The sequence below is a fragment of the Rhodamnia argentea genome, chromosome 6, assembly GCF_020921035.1.
Source record: "Rhodamnia argentea isolate NSW1041297 chromosome 6, ASM2092103v1, whole genome shotgun sequence".
In the NCBI taxonomy this organism is placed as follows: domain Eukaryota; kingdom Viridiplantae; phylum Streptophyta; class Magnoliopsida; order Myrtales; family Myrtaceae; genus Rhodamnia; species Rhodamnia argentea.
Window position 1 is genome coordinate 5,644,199 of NC_063155.1, and position 19,105 is coordinate 5,663,303.

A 19,105-nucleotide genomic window follows, 5' to 3' on the forward strand; every position below is an offset into this window, starting at 1 on the left:
ACTCGCTGAGAGGCGAGGCCACCGCGGACCAAGAGGAGAGAGAGAGCTCAGCTGGTGCGAGAAGTAGAATCGAGAGACAGAGTGACCGTGGACGAGAGCGAGAGACGGAGAGAGTTGAGAGGGTTGAGGAGGTGGACTGAGGTGAGTGAGCACCGCGGCCGCTACGGTTTCTTTCTTTTTCTTGGGAAGAGCTGCATGATGAGGAGTGAGGTGAGTGAGAATGGGGGTATATTATACCGGCTTAATGACTCTTATAGTCCCTAAATTTTGATCAATGTGGTCTTTATATTTTAGTTCAATGTGCAATGTGGTCCCTAAATTGTTAATTTGACCAATATGATCTCTGAACCTTTGGAATATGTTCAGCTTAGTCTCTTAATTATAAGAAGATGTTCAATGTAATCCTTCTATTAATTCAAGTTCGGGGACGATTTTGAACATTTTTTTTATAGTTGAGCGACTAAGTTGAACATGTTCTAAAAATTCGGGGACCATATTAAACAAATTGAAAGTCCAGAGACCACATTGCATATAGGACAAAAGTTCGGATACCATATCGATCAAATTAACAATTTATGGATCACACTGCACATTAAACCGGAGTTTAGGGATCATTTTTGTCATTTTCCATATATATAGCACACGTATATCACCCCGGGATGCCCCACGGATCATGTTGGGGACATGACTTTTATGGCCCTAAAAGTCTAGCCCTAGCGAGGCACAATTGCGCCAGAGTCTTCAAGCAAAATCCCAAGGAACATCAGTTGTTCCCTCATTCATCTCTTGCAAATGAGAATCTAAAACTATATTTGCCCCTTTCTATAAGATAATTAGACGTCCGACTTTAGAAGTGAAGGAAGAACGGAAGGTAAGAGAATCCTAATATTGTCCTTTTCCCTATCCGGCGATAGTAATTCACGATAGCCCGTTAATGTTGCAATACCTCAAATTCTGATGGCGAAAGACTTGAAAACATTCATTTTTTCGAGCATTCTCTCATATTGTAGAATATAAATGCTTTTTGCCTATGAAGCACTGTGTGCTTAAATGTTCAATTTTCTCCTTGATCTTCTAAAATCTGTAGTGCATAGTTAGAAGCACGAATCAATCAAAGCAAATTAAGGTAACAATCACATTTCCCAAGCTGTTTTCACACTGCATATTATCATCACATTAAGCAAAGACCAGTGTCGACCTCATTCAATAGAGTAAGTGTTATGATTTTTCTCACTTACTTCTCCAATGCTCTTTGGTAGTGACTCCACAAAGCATTGCCTAAGTAAAGACATATTCATTAGATATGAACGTTGTACGGAAGCAAAGTTGACATTACCAATTGCGAGTATAACTGTTAAAGTTTACCTATCCTTCTCGTGTTCCGACTCCATTTCATCAACCATGGACCTAAGCTGAGTCAACAGACTGTCCAGCCAAGGACAAAAAAAGAAAGAAAGTAACCGATAAGAAGCGAAAGTGAAAGCACGACAAATTGGCTCTGGGAAGCTGCCAGACAAATGAGTTCAATAAACCGATGCAAAAAAGTTTTTATCATTGAAATAGAGCATGAATTGACTTAAAAAACTTTGTCTAAGTTGAAAAATGGTAGTGAATAGTTAGTATAGTAATGAATATTATTGCTATCTGCGCGCTTATTATCGAATATTCAACTTATGGGACCCAATTCAAAGTACATGCATTCGTCGACTAACATAATGAATCGACACCCATTCCAACTTTACCAGTCGCTAAATAATGACAATACCGATCAACTTTGATCCACTAGTAAATCGACGCGAAAGTTGCTAAGCTACTAATCAATTAGACATTGGTAAATTCCAATGTAGTTAGTAACTGTGACCGCTAATTATGGAAATTTCATATCTACGGTATTAGTAAATTGTGATAAACACCGTTTGAATTCAAATCGCAACTGGTCAAGTTAGTTTCATTGATGAAAGAAGCCCTGGGACAAGCAAATCTAACCTAGTAGATCCAGAGATTAGATGCACCAATAGCCAGCATATGTTTAAGCAAGTGAAAATTTCCTCCGGTCCGGTCCTCCCACCCTGGAATCGGGAACCGGACTGGATGGTGCTCCCGGACGGTTCAATCATTCACCAGCCACATTTTTCTTGTAATTTGTCATGACATATTCACCGGACCACTTCTCGTTAATTGCATCACCTTGTCGCTAAACTTGGAAATCATACTAAGCATCCGAGAGTTTTAGGTTTAGGTAATATTTAGAAAATATATATTATTCGGTCCGCTCCGAGCGGTCTGGTTGGATTAGTTCCAAAATTTTATGGAGCCGGACCGGAGCCCTTGAGAACCGGATCGAACCTGCCGGTCCAGGCGGGAGGTACTTTAGGCAACAGAAATGATACTAAAGTTATCCAGTTAACCTGGATAGGTTTAGGCAATTGTGTGAAGGGGTGGAAGAACTGGGGCTGTTCACCAATCTCAACCTGATCAGCGAAACAAAACCTATCAACTTATTCGACAAAAACCATCTAGACAAAAAATCAGGACAAAGATTTCAAGAGTAAAAACAAGTCGAATCACCTCGATATAGTCTCATCGTTCTTCTTGCGGTGCTCCTCGTATTTCTCTCCAATGGACTATAAATTTTGGAGTTGTCTGCACATTCCATGATTTTCATCTCAGATTTCTGATATAAAGTGCAAAATCATAAATTGGTTCAGAACTGACTCATCAATCAACTTGGCAATATCCGAATCGGATTCCGAATCCGAATCCGAATCCAAATCGGATTCGTATGTCTTCCTCTTCATCTTGGGGGAGAGCTTGGGCTCGGCTTCGGCTTGCTCCTTGTAGACGGACTCTTCTTCTTCTTCAGGAACCATCGACATTGAAGAAGAAGAAGAAGAAGAAGAAGAAGAAGAAGAAGAAGAAGAAGAAGAAGAAGGAGCTGTTGTCTGCTCTACTCGCGGGTTGTGGATGGTGAACAGTGGGGAGGTTGCTTTTTTTAAGTGTAATTGCGCGCATTTAACAGTGAAATTAAAATTAATAAGAAATATGCGGAAAAGAAAATTGTGTAATTTCCTTATATTTTTGTGTTTTATGATGAAGTATATGAGCCTAAAACGATTTGTTAGATGGCTATTATAAGGCGACAAAATAATCAATTAAAAATATGCACAATCAAAGAGATATATGGAGAATCTCTTAGTTATGCACATAATCTCGAGAGATATAAAAACAAATTAAGAGAAATATCATAATTATCAGGAAAAAAATATATTCAGAAATTATTTGCATCATTTTGTCTTTTATTAGTTTTATTTCCTTTATGGTCTCGATAATTAGTGCGCAGAATTTTAGGCGAAAATTTGTTCTTTTGTAGATTTATTTCTTATGTGTTAAACAGACTTATAGCCCCTTAGATTTGCGTGCCCATTCACCATTGAATTGTTCTTCCACTTTTCCTTAGTTGAAAAAATACTGGGTAGACTGAGAAATATTTTTTCCCAAATTCATGACTTATGTCAAGTATAATCACAATATGAACTACTTAATTTTTTTTTTACCTGATCTACGTAATTGACATGCCAAAAGATTGTTTAAAAATAGAGTTAATATCACAAAAAAATTTCAAACCGGTACACCCATGTCATGTTTACTTTTAATTAATTTTTGTGTCATGACAACTCTCAGACTAATACATCATTGCCACATTTAACCCAAATGAAAAATCTCAAACTAGTACAAATGTGCCACGTTTACTCTAGATATACTCGAGCTACATTTACCCAAAAGAAAAAAAAAACTCAGATTTAACATAATTTACCATTAATGTAGTACATGTATACTAGATTGGGGTAAATATAGCATATATGTACTAGTTTAGAGATCTTTATGACTCAAAAATTAGTTTTGGTTAAATGTGACATGAATGTATCAGTTTGGAAATTTTTGTAATATAAAAATCACTATAGGATAAATGCGGCGCATGTGTATTAGTTTGGGGATATTTAGTGATATTAGCCAAAAAAAAAAAGTGTAAATGTTTAACATATGTGACTTCCCTAGTGCGCACCGGGGTGACCCTGTCATTGCCACGTGGCAGTCATAGGTCGCAGCAACAGCCTCTTCATTTGTTTAAGAGACATTTTCTACTTTGCATTTATTTACCAAAATTTGATCACTTTTTTTTTTTTTGGTCGAATATCACATTTTAATTGATAGAACTCTTTTCTTGTGATGTCTGATCGATTTTCACTTCTTGAGGGCATTACTGAACTTTCTAAGGTGCAATTTGATCTTCGAAAAAGTGTCAATACCGCAAATATTTTGGGTTGAGCCTAACGACGGTACTGTAATGAAAAGTTAGGATATATGTACAGTAGAAAATCGATGTTTCTGATTTTTACAGTGTTAGAAAGCTTATGATGTAATTTTTAAGGTGGAATTAATCCATCGGACTAAATCATAAAATTCCCTACACCACATGATAGGGCAGCCGGGATTAAAAGATTAGTTTAATTTTTCTAGGGTTTAAAAAAACCCTTCCTTCAACCTGCTTCTCTCTTTTCGTGCTCCATTTTTTCGTGTCTTTTTTTAGCTTTTTCTTTAATTTCTTGTTTATAATATTTGGCCTATTTCTTGATGTCGCGCTGGTTAAGTCCCACATTTCCTCAAATTATATAAAAAATTTCATGTCAACATTTTTCATCATTCAAATTGGATGAACCTAATAGAAAAACTTGATTCCCCTAACTGGAAAAATTTTAGGATATGATTGCGAATAATGAAAGTTTTAGAACTTGATTGCACTTTCACAATAAAATGTGGGACTTTTGAGGTAATAATCCCAATAATTTCAATAAGGCGACCCATCAATCAGTCTATTAAAAGTGCAAAAACCAATCAACCTGCTCAACGAACGACTTCACCATTATTTTCTCAGAGGTTAAACAAACGAGCATTTTAGCTTTTGAAATTACTGCATGCCTTATTTTTCTCGTCGAATGCATGCCAATAGAGATGAAAATTAAACGCAGAGTCAATTGATTCTTATATATTCTGAACGGTCCGAAAGCTACAAGTACCAAACTCTTTATTCTAGCCGCTGTCCCTTCGTACAAGTGAAGGGATCAATCACCGTTGCTATGCTTGGAGTTCCCTAAATATCAATCACAGTCGTATCGGGCTAATATTCTTACCATTTTAATTTCCTAATTTGTAGATTTAACAAAACTCAATTAAGAATACACGAAACATAGAAACTTGAAAATTTTTAATCTATGTAAAAATTAGGAATAATAGTTAGATTAATATATGTACGAGCATCCGAGACAAATTAATATCGTTACAAAATATTTTTACGAAAATTTTATTTTTAAAAAAGAATATGAATCTGATATAACTCTAATATTTTTACTATCATAGGGATCGTAAGTTAAAACATACTTAAAAAGAACTATTTGTCTGTTGGTTTATGAAGTGGAATGAAATAAAAAAAGATATTCTAAAATCTGAGTAATCGTGTAATTATGAAAAATTATGAATGGTACAAGGACTAATTTGACTTTGAAATGGAAAGTTGAAAACTTAGATTGAACAAATCGAAAGTTTGGGGATTAGACTAAACATATAGGAATAGTTCAAAGACCGCATAGAATGAGCTAAAATTTTAAGAATGACATTGCATATTTGGCCAAAATGTATGGACTATTTGTGTCATATTCCCTACTTTTTGTGCTCACTACCTCTCAAAAATATTCTTTAGGGTTGGTAAAAAAAGGTTTTTGCATGTTAACACAACCAATCATCTCCAAGAATTCCACGTCCATAACCAAGTAGCTTCCGCAAGAGTATCTGCCAAACAACAACATGAAGCCACCATTAAAATCTTAGGCTGCATTTGGTCGTTCCGATTTCTAGCCAAAATAGGATATGATAGGATATGAAAGCCAAGGATTTTGCCATATCTTATCCACTGTTTAGTGAATCGCAGTAGTAAAGCCGTATATATTCATATCATATTCAGTTAATTGTTTGGTATTTATGACTGAAAATGTACAAACAGAGACTATTAAAATCTCTCATAATTTATTGTCAAATCTATCAAAAGAGCGAAAATATAATTTTTCACATGACTATGAAAAGTTTTGCCTCTCTGGCTGCTTTCGTTAAATTTTCACATGAACCACGAAGCTACGGAGGAGAAAGAGTGTTTCTAAGTTAAATTGATTATCCAACAATCACAAAGATTTTCTCATAAACTTTTCATATGAGGACTCTTTATTAATTGGAATTGCTTGGGTAGAAGCAGCACTTGCTTCTGTTGGAAGTACTTGTGTTTGAGTCATCAAATGTTTCTGTAATTTTTCATTTGATTACTTAGAGAAATCTAGCCAGTAGGTTGTTAGTGTGAGAGAGTGGACTAGGCTTAACAAAAGCCGAATGACTATAACCTCTTGTGCATTGTCTTCTACTTTCTACTCGCCTCTATTTATTTTCTGATAGAAGTACTGCATGGTTCTATTAACTATATCCGCTCCTATCAAACTTGATCATTTTATTTTCGCATTATTTTATCAAGTTTGATCATAATCACCTATTAACCATCTCTAGTCGACAGTTCTAGCCAAACAACACCATGCGCATGCTTGAGACAATGAGCTTTTTTACCCATTTCGGAGTTTGGAAAGATTATTTGCACCCAGATCCGAATCTCTTGGAACCTTGTGTCACTATCCTGAGGTTTTCAATGTACCAAGGATTGCAGATGATCTAGAAGACTGAGTTAGTATCCTTAGAGTTTCTTGTGCACTCTAGAATATTCCTTGGGACGGGCAATAAGGGAAATGCACCCTATTCTGGAGAATTTTATTAGGTAATGCAGATAGTTGGTAGATGGGGAAAAGGAACATCCATCATTTGATTGAAAGGAGATGTACGGTTCTGATTAAGGGAATAGTTGTATATATAGGATCCCCTCCCCCCATTTGTATCATGGAAAATGCAAGATCATACAAAGGTTCCCAAAAACAAGCTAAACTCAGGGCATTTGCAACCCGATCACATTTTACGCTGAACGAGCAAGGTTCCCTAAAAATAACAACTAATCGGCTTCTAATCAGCTTTAATCTCTCAGCAGGGACCAATGATGCTGTGATTGTGAGATCCTGATGCCTTTCATCTTCTGACACTGCCCCATCAAAGTTAACCAAATCCTCACATCGTCAGAACCGGCATTTCAAACAAAACAAACAATAGCCACATGTAGGGTCTGAGCTATTTGAGCTTGGACGGAGCAAGGAGAGCAGGGCTTAAAATACGGCTTGGAATTGACCATTCTAAAGATCTGGCGGAGTTAGTATAATTTTGGAGTGCTTTTACCTATTGAACTCAGCATTTAGATTCTTCATTCCTAATTGACTAAAACTATGAAAAATTGACAAGTTCCTCTTGTGAAAGAGAGCCAAAATAAAGAAGAGGGTTGGCAATGCCAACGTCCATATCATAAATTCCACCTTACATAAAATAGCAAATACTCTGGGACTGACCAATCATTTAAACGATTCGATGAATGGCACAAGCATTTTCTTGTCCAAGTCCAAGATGATTAGATATTGATTGGCTTAATGTAAGATTTGAATCAACAGAGTAAATTGCAAATAAACAAATAGAAGTAAATTCTAAGAATTATATCTTCTAAAGTTTTCTTTGTTTCAGCAGGAATGTAATGTGTAATCATTGGCTTTTTCACTTTTGGGTTGATTTTAAGTTTTTCCTGGAAAGGGGAAAAAAATGGTCCCTTAACATGTATAAAAAATAAAGAATGGATACTTTTCTACCATTTCCAAAACTTAAACCGATCGGAATAATAGCTTTATTTCACCTTGTACTATTATCCACACCAAACTCGACAGTGATGAGCGTAGTTCGATCTAGTTTTAGGTCATTTCTCATAAATTTTTTGCCCCTAATAGGGATGCATCTTATGCGTCTATAGTTGAAGGACGTAGTAGAGGCACTCTCATATGAGATTCTTGACGAGATGTATTTTGATCTTTATATTAATTCTCACCATTTATTCAATCTTATTCTTGATTATTTAGCATATTGAATTCCCCTCACTAAGGGTTAATTATCTGGTTAGGATTCTATTTCTAAGTTAAATTGATTGTACAACAATCACAAAGATTTTCTGATAAACTTTTCATATCAATAAGCTATCGGTATTTTTATGATAAGCTATCGAATTATTTGAGAATTATTATTCTCTAATTAAGTAAATTAATTTTTGGCAATTAGACATTCTATTTATTAATGTGTTCTTATATACTATTTAATATTAAATTATGATGTCGATAATGGGAATAGTCATATAAATTGGCTTATGTAATGAATTGATTGGCAACTTTCAAGGATGGTTATTAAATTGTGTGTATGTGATCACGTGCAATTTATTTACCGCATATTTGATCACATACAATTTATTTATTGCATATTTGGCATGAGAGTTGCATTAATCTGAGAATACCCGAATAAGTCGGAAGACCCCCGTATGAAGACGGACGTGCCCTCGATCGACCGTAATTGATCGAAAGGATAAATACCCGAATGAGTCGAAAGACCCCTGTAGAAAAACGGGCGTGCCCTCGATCGGCTATAATTAATCGAATGGATAAACACTCGGTATAGCCGGAAGACCCCCGTAGAAAGACGAACATGTCCTCGATCGGCTATAATTGATCGAATGAACAGATACCCGGTAGAGCCAGAGACCTCCATATGAATACGGACGTGCCATGAGTGGCCATAATGATGAAAGTATGCTTGAGCGCACAGTGCACGAGAAAGTCGACATATGTTATGATCATGGATTTATTTATTGCATTATATTGCATACAGTGGGTTGTAACATGTAAGGCACGTGCCAAGGCAAGTAAGGTTGCTTATGATTGTGTGATAGCATAATTGTGTGTGTGTGTGTGTGTGTGCGCGCGCGTGTGTATGTATACTGTATTGCATTGCAAGTTCTAAATGCATCCGAGCTGAGTTGACCTCCTAATCGAGGCTTGCGCCGTTAACTTGGTAATATTTTATATCTCACCCGTTGTTATTAACCAATTTTCAGGCCCTTAGCTTGGGAGAGCAATTCCGGCATTGAGAAAGACATAGATCTCTTTTGGAGTAGCTAATAATAGTATTAACCCCTAACCCTAATCCGGTACTTCGAAGGGTTGTAGGAAGTAGCCCCGAAGTGGAGCTTATATGTATAAACGTACTTCATAGGGTTAGCGAATAACTATTAATAAAATATACTTTTGATTATACGAATTGGTGGGATGTCCTGCTATATATCCCTATTGTTATGTTTGTCTTGGGAAGTGAATCACTTCCGTGTGCGTTTAATTGAAACAGAAAATTATAAATGGATCGGTGACGCGTCTTGGGACGTCACAACTTAACGACCGAGAAGGGATGTTGGCGTGCACGATAGGTGCGGGGCGTGACAGATCATTGGTTAGACCCGCTTGCCCAGCCGGACCAAGATCCGATCAAACCAATCGAACCAGCCGGACTAGCATTTCAGGCCGGTCAAATTCCCGCGCATGTGCTGCACTCATCATGCCTTCAGGCTGTGCATGCGAGCGTGTAAGAGCTTTGATTGGAGTGTGCTTGATACCAACGTGTTCGTTTTTTCATGCTCTACATTGTGGTATGTTGATATGACATGTTTGATGCTTTTAAAGATGTAAAAAAGCTTATGGAGTCCTATATACATGTATCCTTTAGGTATTCTTGCATTTTCTCCCATGTATTTCTATATGGTTTTAGAAATGCAAATGTTAACTCATATGTATATAATCACATGCAGACTATATGGAGCATTTTTTTGTTGATAGCATGTATAAGGTTTAAGTGCTTGCAATTTCAGTTCTAAGCAAAGTCAATCAATGGCGGGAGATCATTTTCAATTTACATCTTGTATTCCGCATTTGATTACTAAATGTTTTCTTTAAAAATTCATTTTCATAGAAAATATCTTCCTTTATCATGAAGTTTTCAGTGGGTCTGTCTGTTTCAATGAAATGTTTTCCGAGAATCAGTTTTTTGGACTTTCACTCATTTGGTTTGCCCAAAATGATTTAATCAACGAAAAATGTTTCTTCATCAATGAAAAACTCATGCATAAAATTGGGAAAGTAAATTCCTAAATTCTAAAGAGGTGAAAATAGTTTCTCGAATTGCTCATCTCGATTTTTTTAATATTTTATTTTTTTCTTTTTATTTTATGTGTATTATGTTTTATGTTTTCTTTCTTCTTTTTCCTTTTCTTTTTTTCTTCCTATGCTAGCCGTCGCCATAAATGTGGGCCGGGGAGCTCGAGCTAACCCATGGCCACCACCAGCCGGTTGCGATAAAAGGAGGAAGAAAAATAAAAGGAAAGAAAAAATTAAAATTCAAAGTTAAAAATTCAAAGTTTTTTAGCATGAAATTGAAATCATTTTCCAAGTGAAATCCAAATACTAGAAAAACTTCGGTCACATATCATCAAACATAGAAAAACTAGTCATTTTCCTTTTTCATGGAGTTTTCCACCAACTAAACGCACCACAGACTTCAGTAATTACTTAGACCTCATCATCCAACAAGCACCAAAGCGATGATAAAAAGATTTTATGTTCTTAAAGAACTTGAAAGTAGTATCAACAAACTGTTACCACCTGTTCTGACATAGCAGTTCAAGAAACTTTACATAATAGAACCATCGGGCATGAAGTCTAATCCTTTGTAGTAGGGAAAAGTACACTAGAAGTGTCATAACTTTTGTACGGCGTTCACTTGAGTGCCATAACGTTCAAAACATCCACTTAAGTGCCATAACTTTCAAAAATCGTCCACTTGAGTGTCATGTTGACGTGAACTGCGGAAAAGCTGACGTGGCATGCCGGAAAAGTTACCGTAGCACGCCGGAAAGCTGACGTGGCATGCTGGAAAAGTTATTGTAGCACTCAAATGAACGATTTTTTAAAGTTATGACACTTGAGTGAATGTTTTGAAAGTTATGGCACTCAAGTGAACGCCGTACACAAATTATGGCACTTCTAGTAGACTTTTCCCTCCGTAATATAAGCAAAGACCAAATAGCAAATTACAAGATTTATTACAAACGTCTAGACTTTCTTCTGCTAATACAGAAATAAGCTAGCAAAATTTGCACTGTGGTCAGCGCACTGAAAAGGGAAAAGGTGCTCAGGATTATGCTCTGAGTTCCCTTTTGATGAAGTGGGGCAAATACGATAGGCATGGATATCTTGAATCCCAGTATAGTGGTAGTCATATCTATCTTGCTCACATCAATTAGCGCACCAGGTCGGAATCGGCACATTGACGATATTTCCTTAGAGCTCGAAATCTTGCCACATAGAAAAGACTACTAACGTGACAGGTCGGAAATGACGATCACAATGATGGTAGTCGATATCAATATCGACCGTCACGATGACTTTGATTTTAAGTAATTGATTTGGAATTTTTTGGAGGTCTTGTCCCATCCCAAATTCACCGAAAGCTTTCATAAATTTGCGCATGACCGTAATGATAATTACATTTGGTATTGAGCATTTTGAGATATTCTCAACCCAATCTTTCCTCATGAGAAAGTGCATCTCGATGACCAAATGCAGTGTGAGAAGTTTGTCTGTGGGGTCAATTGTTTTTGTCACTATTCTTAAGAATCCAATAGACAATTAAGTGAATGCTACTTTACATCAACAAAGCTCAATTATCATTCTTCATGTATATTAGGCTCCGTTTGTTTCGCGAAAAAGTGAAATTTCTGAAAAATATTTTCCGGAAGTCGTTTTCTAGGAAACCGACTATATTTTTTGGTGTTTGGGTGAAGTATGAAAAAGACTCAAAAAATATGTAATTGATTTGGATTTTCCTCCATGCACTCCTTTGAATATTTTTTGTGTTTTTTGTTCTTTTCTTTTCATTTTTTTTATTTTTTTAAATCGAATTTTTAATTATCTATGTTTTCTTTTTCTTTTTTGGGTAAGGAGTTTTCTTTTCTCTTTTCTTATTTTCTTTTTCATTTTTTTGTCCTTCTTGTTTCGGCCGGTCGCAGGCCACGGCGACGGCCAGCGAGCTCAAGCCGAGCATGACCTCGCCTCACCTACCTTAGGCGCATAGAGGCTAGCCTCACTAGATCCGTCGAGGCTCGACCCGAGCTAGCCGGTCTCGAGCTAACAACTGTGGCCGGTTGCCGATTGTTGCTGTTGTCGGCAACCGGTAGAGAAAGAAAGGGAAAATTAAAAAATTAAAAAATTAAAAATTAAGAAATTAATTATTTGGAATTATGTTTTATATTAATGAAAGAAAATGAATGTAAAGGAGTTGAGGAACTAAAGACTAGGGAAAATCTTACATTTTTCCCACTTTTGAATGAGTTTTTTTTTTATTGGCTCATTTTCCAAGAACCAAACATCGAAAAATTTGAAAAATAGTTTTCTGAAAGTTATTTTCCGCGAAACAAACGATGAACATGAAAAAAAAAAGATTTAACTACCAGGTTAACGATAACATTCATGTCCCCTAACATTAATTTGTAGTTGTATGTCCCTTGATATATACATATATATATATATATATATATATATATATCTATATGTGTGTATTATGCCATTCACTAAAACTAAACCGGTCACTTAAAAGTTTTATTTCTACTTAATTATTCAAATCAAAGTCTAAGAGAACATTCTTATATTCTTCTTATTAAACATCATAAAAATGTTCCAACCAAAAAAAAATCATAAAAATGTAATATAAAATTATTTCTACCGATCTTACAACGCTTATAAACCAAAATTTTAAATATATATATATCAAAGCCGTAAGGATCAACGTGGGCCTTTTTTATACTTATAAAAAAAAATGTGGGCCCTTTTAATGATGTTTAACGACCTGATCTCTCCATTCGTCGGACATTGCCAAAGAAAAGGTGCCAAGCAAGAGGTGGCCACCCTTTTTTTATAGGGTTAATACCATGAAAAACCCTAAACTGGTACACCTGTGACAAATTTACCCTAAATTATTTTTTTGACCACGAAAAACCTCAAACTGGTACACATGTGACAAATTTACCCCAAACTATATTTTTGACCACCAAAAATCCTAAACCGGTATATCTGTGACAAATTTACCATAAACTAATTCTTTTGACCACGAAAAACCTCAAACCGGTACACATGTGACAAATTTACCCCAAACTATATTTTTGACCACCAAAAATCCTAAACCGGTATATCTGTGACAAATTTACCATAAACTAATTCTTTTGACCACGAAATACCCTAAACCGGTACACCCGTGACAAATTTACCCTAGTTAAATTGATTTAATATCACGAAAAATTTCAAATTGATAAATCCGTGACAAGCAGATGGTCAAAACTCCATACTGGTATACCTGTCAACCGTCACGTGTCACCAAATCAACGGTTTGATGATTAAATTTAATGAAAATTAACGGATGGTAAATTTGTCACATGTGTACCGATTTAGGGTAAATTTGTCACAGGTATACCGGTTTGGAGTTTTATATGGTCAAAAAAATAATTTGGGGTAAATTTGTCACAAGTGTACCAGGTTGGGGTTTTCCGTGGTATTAACCCTTTTTTATATGGATGCCCAGTATTTTTTTTTTATATTTTTTATATGGATGCCCAGTAATTTACATAAATGAATTCAAGGCACCAAAAGTTCTTTTTTCACTTAGATAACGAGAAAGTTCATGTCAAATAGCTATACGGATTCCATGAGATGCGGATGTAGCCAAAACTCGAAGTCGGCTAAGCACGAGATCGTTTTCACTTGGCAGCGGTGGAGAGTCGAAAATCTTACCGACGTAACTAGTTTCGACTCGGATGTCCACGTGGAATGTAACGGAAAAATAAATGGGAGATTGAAATTAGCATGTCAAACTCACAAGATCTGCACAGTTGTCAAAGAACAAATCGCTTGTACAATTTCGACGTACAATACTGATTCGATTTTGATACAATACTATCGTAGCACTTTATTAATTTTCCCGATTTATCTATTTAAGGTTTTTTTTTTTTGTCAAAGAAAAATTATGTCACGTGTCCACGTGGCCAAGTTGAAAATCGGAGAAAACAAAATGAACAAATAAGCCGCCACCACGTTGAACCTGTCCCACTCGTTCCCTCACGCCAGTCAACGTCAACGCTCCCTCAAAATCACGTGTTCGCTTCAGACAAAATGCCGTCCAAATGTTTCCCTACCGCTCACCGGAATTACCGGTCACCTTCCCCCCCTCCCCAGGATAAAAGAGAGAACGAAAACCTCTTTACCCCCTCCATCTTCGTCTCCCTCTCGGAGCAATTCGGCCTTTCGACAGTCATTTTCTCCAGATTTTTCCTTTCTTGAAGTAAAAGGGTCGCGAGAAATCAATCAAGACAGGACCCATCACGATCAGGCGTTCGAGGAGGTGGATGCTCGACGTGAATTTTCCGTCCCAGAAAACATTTTCCGGGAAAAGACAAGTCGAGAAATCCCACGAAGTCAAGCGTGGTGGTGTCCCACCAAGGTGGCTCTTTTTCGCCGATTTGATCGATTTTAATATGATAAACGTTAGTCCAATCGCGCGACGTTGTTGGGTTTCCGACTTTTCTTTTTTTCCTTATATTAATTTTTTTCTTTTCGGAGATGTTGATGATGTCGCATTGCAGGAGAGAGTGACTGAACGGGGTCCACATATAAAATAGGGAGACGAGGGAGAGGGAGAGATGTCATCGCCGAGAACGCCACCGTCGCGAGGGGGTCGATCTTCGATGTCGATGATGGAGAGCTTGCTGGGCCTTCTCCGGATCCGGATCAAGCGCGGCGTCAATCTCGCCGTCCGCGACGTTCGATCCAGCGACCCCTACGTCGTCGTCAAGATGGCGAAGCAGGTCCTCCTCCCCCTCCCTCCTCCTCCTTTTTAGCCTCTCTCTGTTTTTCCCCCTTCGTTTTTTGTTGCATGCAACGCTTGAGATACGATGATTTGACCTTCGTTTCTCCCATGTATCGATTCGGGGAGAAGTGAAGATACGGGTGGGCTTTTGGATCTTTTCTGTGACTTGGGTCGTTGCCCAAATGATCCGATTGATGGAAAATTTTGCTGATGAGGTCTCGCTGATTGATTGTTTCTTGGTGGATTCTATTTCTTTTAGCTGCTTCGTTTCATGATTATGAATTTAGGCCTTAACATTTGATCGAAGATCAGTGACTCCATTTATTCCTGCCAACAAGCCTTGAGCTTCCCTCAAGTTGCATTGTGAACTCTGTTCCATCAGATGTCTCAATTGAACGAATGAAGTACTCAGCAGAGGGTCTCTCTGTAGTGATGAGATCTCGATCCAGTTGCTGTAATTTTCCCACAGTTTTCTAACGGTATTCGATGAGATTATCTCACTTTTCATGGAGCCTGGAGTCCCTAATCTTCGTTGTCTCTTGAAAATTGTATAATGCTGTCATGAGTTTCCATGCGTTGCTCGTGTTGATAAGTTCCGCATCCGCTTCCACTGATGAGGATATTAGTATTCTTTTTCGTGTTGGTGATGTGTTAATAAGTTGTCTGTACAAGTTTTCGCTTGCTAATCATGCTAATAGATTATTTTCACTTGTTCTTGCCTTAGAAGTCTCAAGTGAAGAACTTGCAAACCATGCTTACATTGTAATGAACTCCGCTAAATCATCGAAGTTGCTTCTTCACTACAGGGAACCCAAAAAGTTTTTAGCTCTTTTAACCTTTCAGGTCTTTTAAATGCCTTGCTGGCATATTATCTTCCTGTCCTGCAGTTATTGACCTTCAAATGTCAATCCTACTTTTTCCCCTTTTGCTTTTTTAGACAGAGATCCAATGGATCCAACTGGAATCACTTTTTTCCCATATTAGGTTCAAGCCTTCGAAGCCTACCTTTGTAGAAAGGGAGGGTGGGGTATTTCCATTGTACTCTTTTTCTTTCTGAATACAGATGCATCCTGCTAATTCTTTCCTAAACTTAAGGTCCGAGAACATCAAATACTTCCCTCATAGTCCGGGCTTCTTGATGTCACATCTTGTTTCACTATTCCTATGTGCGGAACTTACTTTAGTTGGATATGTTTTTATATGGTGGGTTGTTGTCAAATGCGTATTATTTACATTGATCTCTCTTAGAAATCCTTTAGTTAAAAAGGTAATTACTGATGCAGAAACTGAAGACCCGTGTTATAAAGAAGGATGTTAATCCCGAGTGGAATGAAGATCTAACTCTCTCTGTTTCAGATCCTGCTATTCCAATCGAGCTGGTAAGTTTGTTCTCTCTCTCTCTCTCTCTCTCTCTCTCCCCGTCCCTTCATAACTTAAGTTTGGATAGATATGAATTATTTTTTCAATTCTCTGTCCTCGTCGGCCTCTCTGTTTGCCAGTCTGTTCCTCACTAGTGTGCTTAAGTTAAGGACTATCTAAGGAAGTTGTCTGATAGTATCTTTAGATGATGCATCTTGTATTAAGATTAGATTTTAGGTAAAAGAAATCATCATTAAGTTTAGCATACTTGCATGCAATTTTTTAAGGTCATCACAAACAATATTACAAGCATATTACGTTGGAATTTGTTTGTTTGTTTTTCAACTTAACAGCTTAGATATGTCAAGTGCTCATACAAAATCCATAATGCATTAACGGCAATACATGGAAGGATGCAGTCACAGTGCTTCCTAAATTTTCTTCCATATGTTAGTGCAGTATGAAAAAAATGAAAGGGAGAGTTTAGTTTTTCTTTGTATATTTATCGGCTCTTCCACTATTTATGTATTTTAGCTGTGGAAAAGACATTAAAGCAAAGAAGTCATGGCTTAGTAATGCTTTTTAGAGTGCAGAGTGCTGACATATTTGTTATTTAGCACAAGACCGGCTGCTCTCTTTCCTTGCTTTGTCTAAAGAATAGTTACCATTTTTCCTACTGATACCATCATGGTTTATTGCCATATCATTTTTATTATGTTTGTCCTGCTTATTAATTTTTCAAAGAGTCTAAATGCAAGTTTGGTTCACTGCAAGTTTCTCGGGTCTCTGCCTCATAAGTATTCTCGAAGTTCAGTCATTAAAGATGCTGCAGCTCATTAATTGGGTTGAAGTCAAACTATTTTGATTGTCCTTAGGGTCCACGAATAGTATAGGGCAAATGAGATGACATCATAAAGTAAATTCCCTTTTTACTGCAGTTGAGAACTCCAACACGCCATAGCTTGCATTTAGGAACCTGCTTTCGCGCTTAGGTTCTTTCATATACTTGCAATTCGTCCAGCTGAAAGAAATTAAGATGGCATCATTCTGCATCTAGATAATGAAGCTTTTCCTGATTAGGAGAAGACAGATATTGATGTTTCCTCGTGGCTTCAATTTTCCAGGGCGTGTTGTTGTAAAATGCAACAACTACAGAGATTTTTTTCCCCAGCCGTATTGTTGCAAAATGCAGCAATTTTAGACTCTCTCTCTCTCTCTCTCTCTCTCTCTCTCTCTCTCTCTCTCTCTCTCTCATGTTTTACTCGGATTCTGCTTAAGTGCAGACTGTTTATGACCACGATACATTCAGCAAGGATGACAAAATGGGAGATGCTGAGTTTGACATAAAACCATTCATAGAAGCTCTCAAGATGAATCTGCAAGGCCTTCCCAGTGGCACTGTCATAACGAGGCTGCAACCTAGTAGACAAAACTGCCTCGCCGAAGAAAGCTGCATCATGTGGAGTGAAGGCCGAGTTGTCCAAGACATGGTCCTCAGACTGAGAAACGTTGAGTGTGGAGAAGTGGAGATTCAGCTCCAGTGGATCGATCTTCCTGGTTCCAAGGGCTTATAAAGCACCATGAGGTTGGGCCCGTGTTTTGTACTCGAACCTCTCTTGTTCATACCATCCTGCGAAGAGAAGCTGTTGTATGTGTTTCTGCCCACGCGTGACTGGTTTGTATGTGCTTAGCGAGGCAGACATGTCGCAAATGCTCGTGTCTCATGTGATTTATAGGTTAAGCTTATTCGAAACAACATGATCAGAGGGTGGAAGGTGGTGATTGTGTATTTGCAAGTGCTTGTGCAGCCTTATCTCTTGCTACTTCTAGCAATCTTTGAACTTTCTTGGGGGATTGTTTGCTCATGCTTTCGAAAATTTCTACTAAGATTAAATCATCAGAAGCTTACCTTTGGTTTATCCATCGGTCGGGCTATTATGTTATCGAGGAGCTTTTTGTTCACAGGTCAAGCGATGCAAAGGGAACTGAGCTTTTCATACGCGGATCGATCTTCCTTCCGAAACACCGCATGAAATCTTTGTTTTCTCATGCACAAGGTTTATTCAAGTTTGAAAATCTTTGCACTTGACAGTGGATCCTAGCAAGTGATAAATCAAATTTTAGTGCTAAGACAAGCGCAAACCGCCACGGCTTCGTCTCATAAGATGCTTTGAAAAGCTTTTTCCCTCCCAAATGCCTCCATATATAATGTGCTTTTTTATAGCGGCACGCACCAACTTGACCCCTCCTCAAGTCCAATCAGAAATATCAGATTACTTATTGCAAGAAAGCAAGGGGAAAAAAACAAAAGGGACAAAATAGGGATCTGGCTGGACCGTGACCCTTGGGGGATCACTAGCTAGCTTAAGGTCGAGATAATTGTCCAAAAATCCTAAATATATAATATGGTGATCAATTCAATCTTAACTTTTTCAGCTTGACAAATCCAGGTCTAAAACTTTTGACGATTTGTCAATATAGTTCTTTCGGCCAATTTTAGCCAAAAATCGCTGACATGGACATTGATTGTCCTAAGTGGCACGATCAATGCTGACATAGATGATATTGCAATTTTTTTTCTTTCTTTTCTTTTTTTTTTTTTTCAATTGTGGGCAGGCCAGCCACCCACGTTGACCCCATAGGCGAGGGCCGCAAAAGCCCTCGTGGCACAACCGACGTCCGCAACAGCGATTTCTAGCCAAAATTGACTAGATGGACTGCATTGACAAATTGTGAAAAGGTTTAAGATTAAATTGGCGAAATTAAAAAATTTAGGACTAAGTTG

General features: G+C 37.4%; 1 protein-coding gene across 1 annotated transcript; it reads left to right on the forward strand.

The window, feature by feature from the left end:
- Positions 1-14,733: 14,733 nt before the first annotated feature.
- LOC115741462 (protein C2-DOMAIN ABA-RELATED 4) lies at positions 14,734-18,217 on the forward strand. Its single transcript, XM_030675378.2, has 3 exons — positions 14,734-14,959; positions 16,245-16,340; positions 17,604-18,217. The coding sequence occupies exons 1-3, from the start codon at positions 14,795-14,797 to the stop codon at positions 17,892-17,894; spliced, it is 552 nt and encodes a 183-aa protein (XP_030531238.1). The 5' UTR covers positions 14,734-14,794; the 3' UTR covers positions 17,895-18,217.
- Positions 18,218-19,105: the final 888 nt, after the last annotated feature.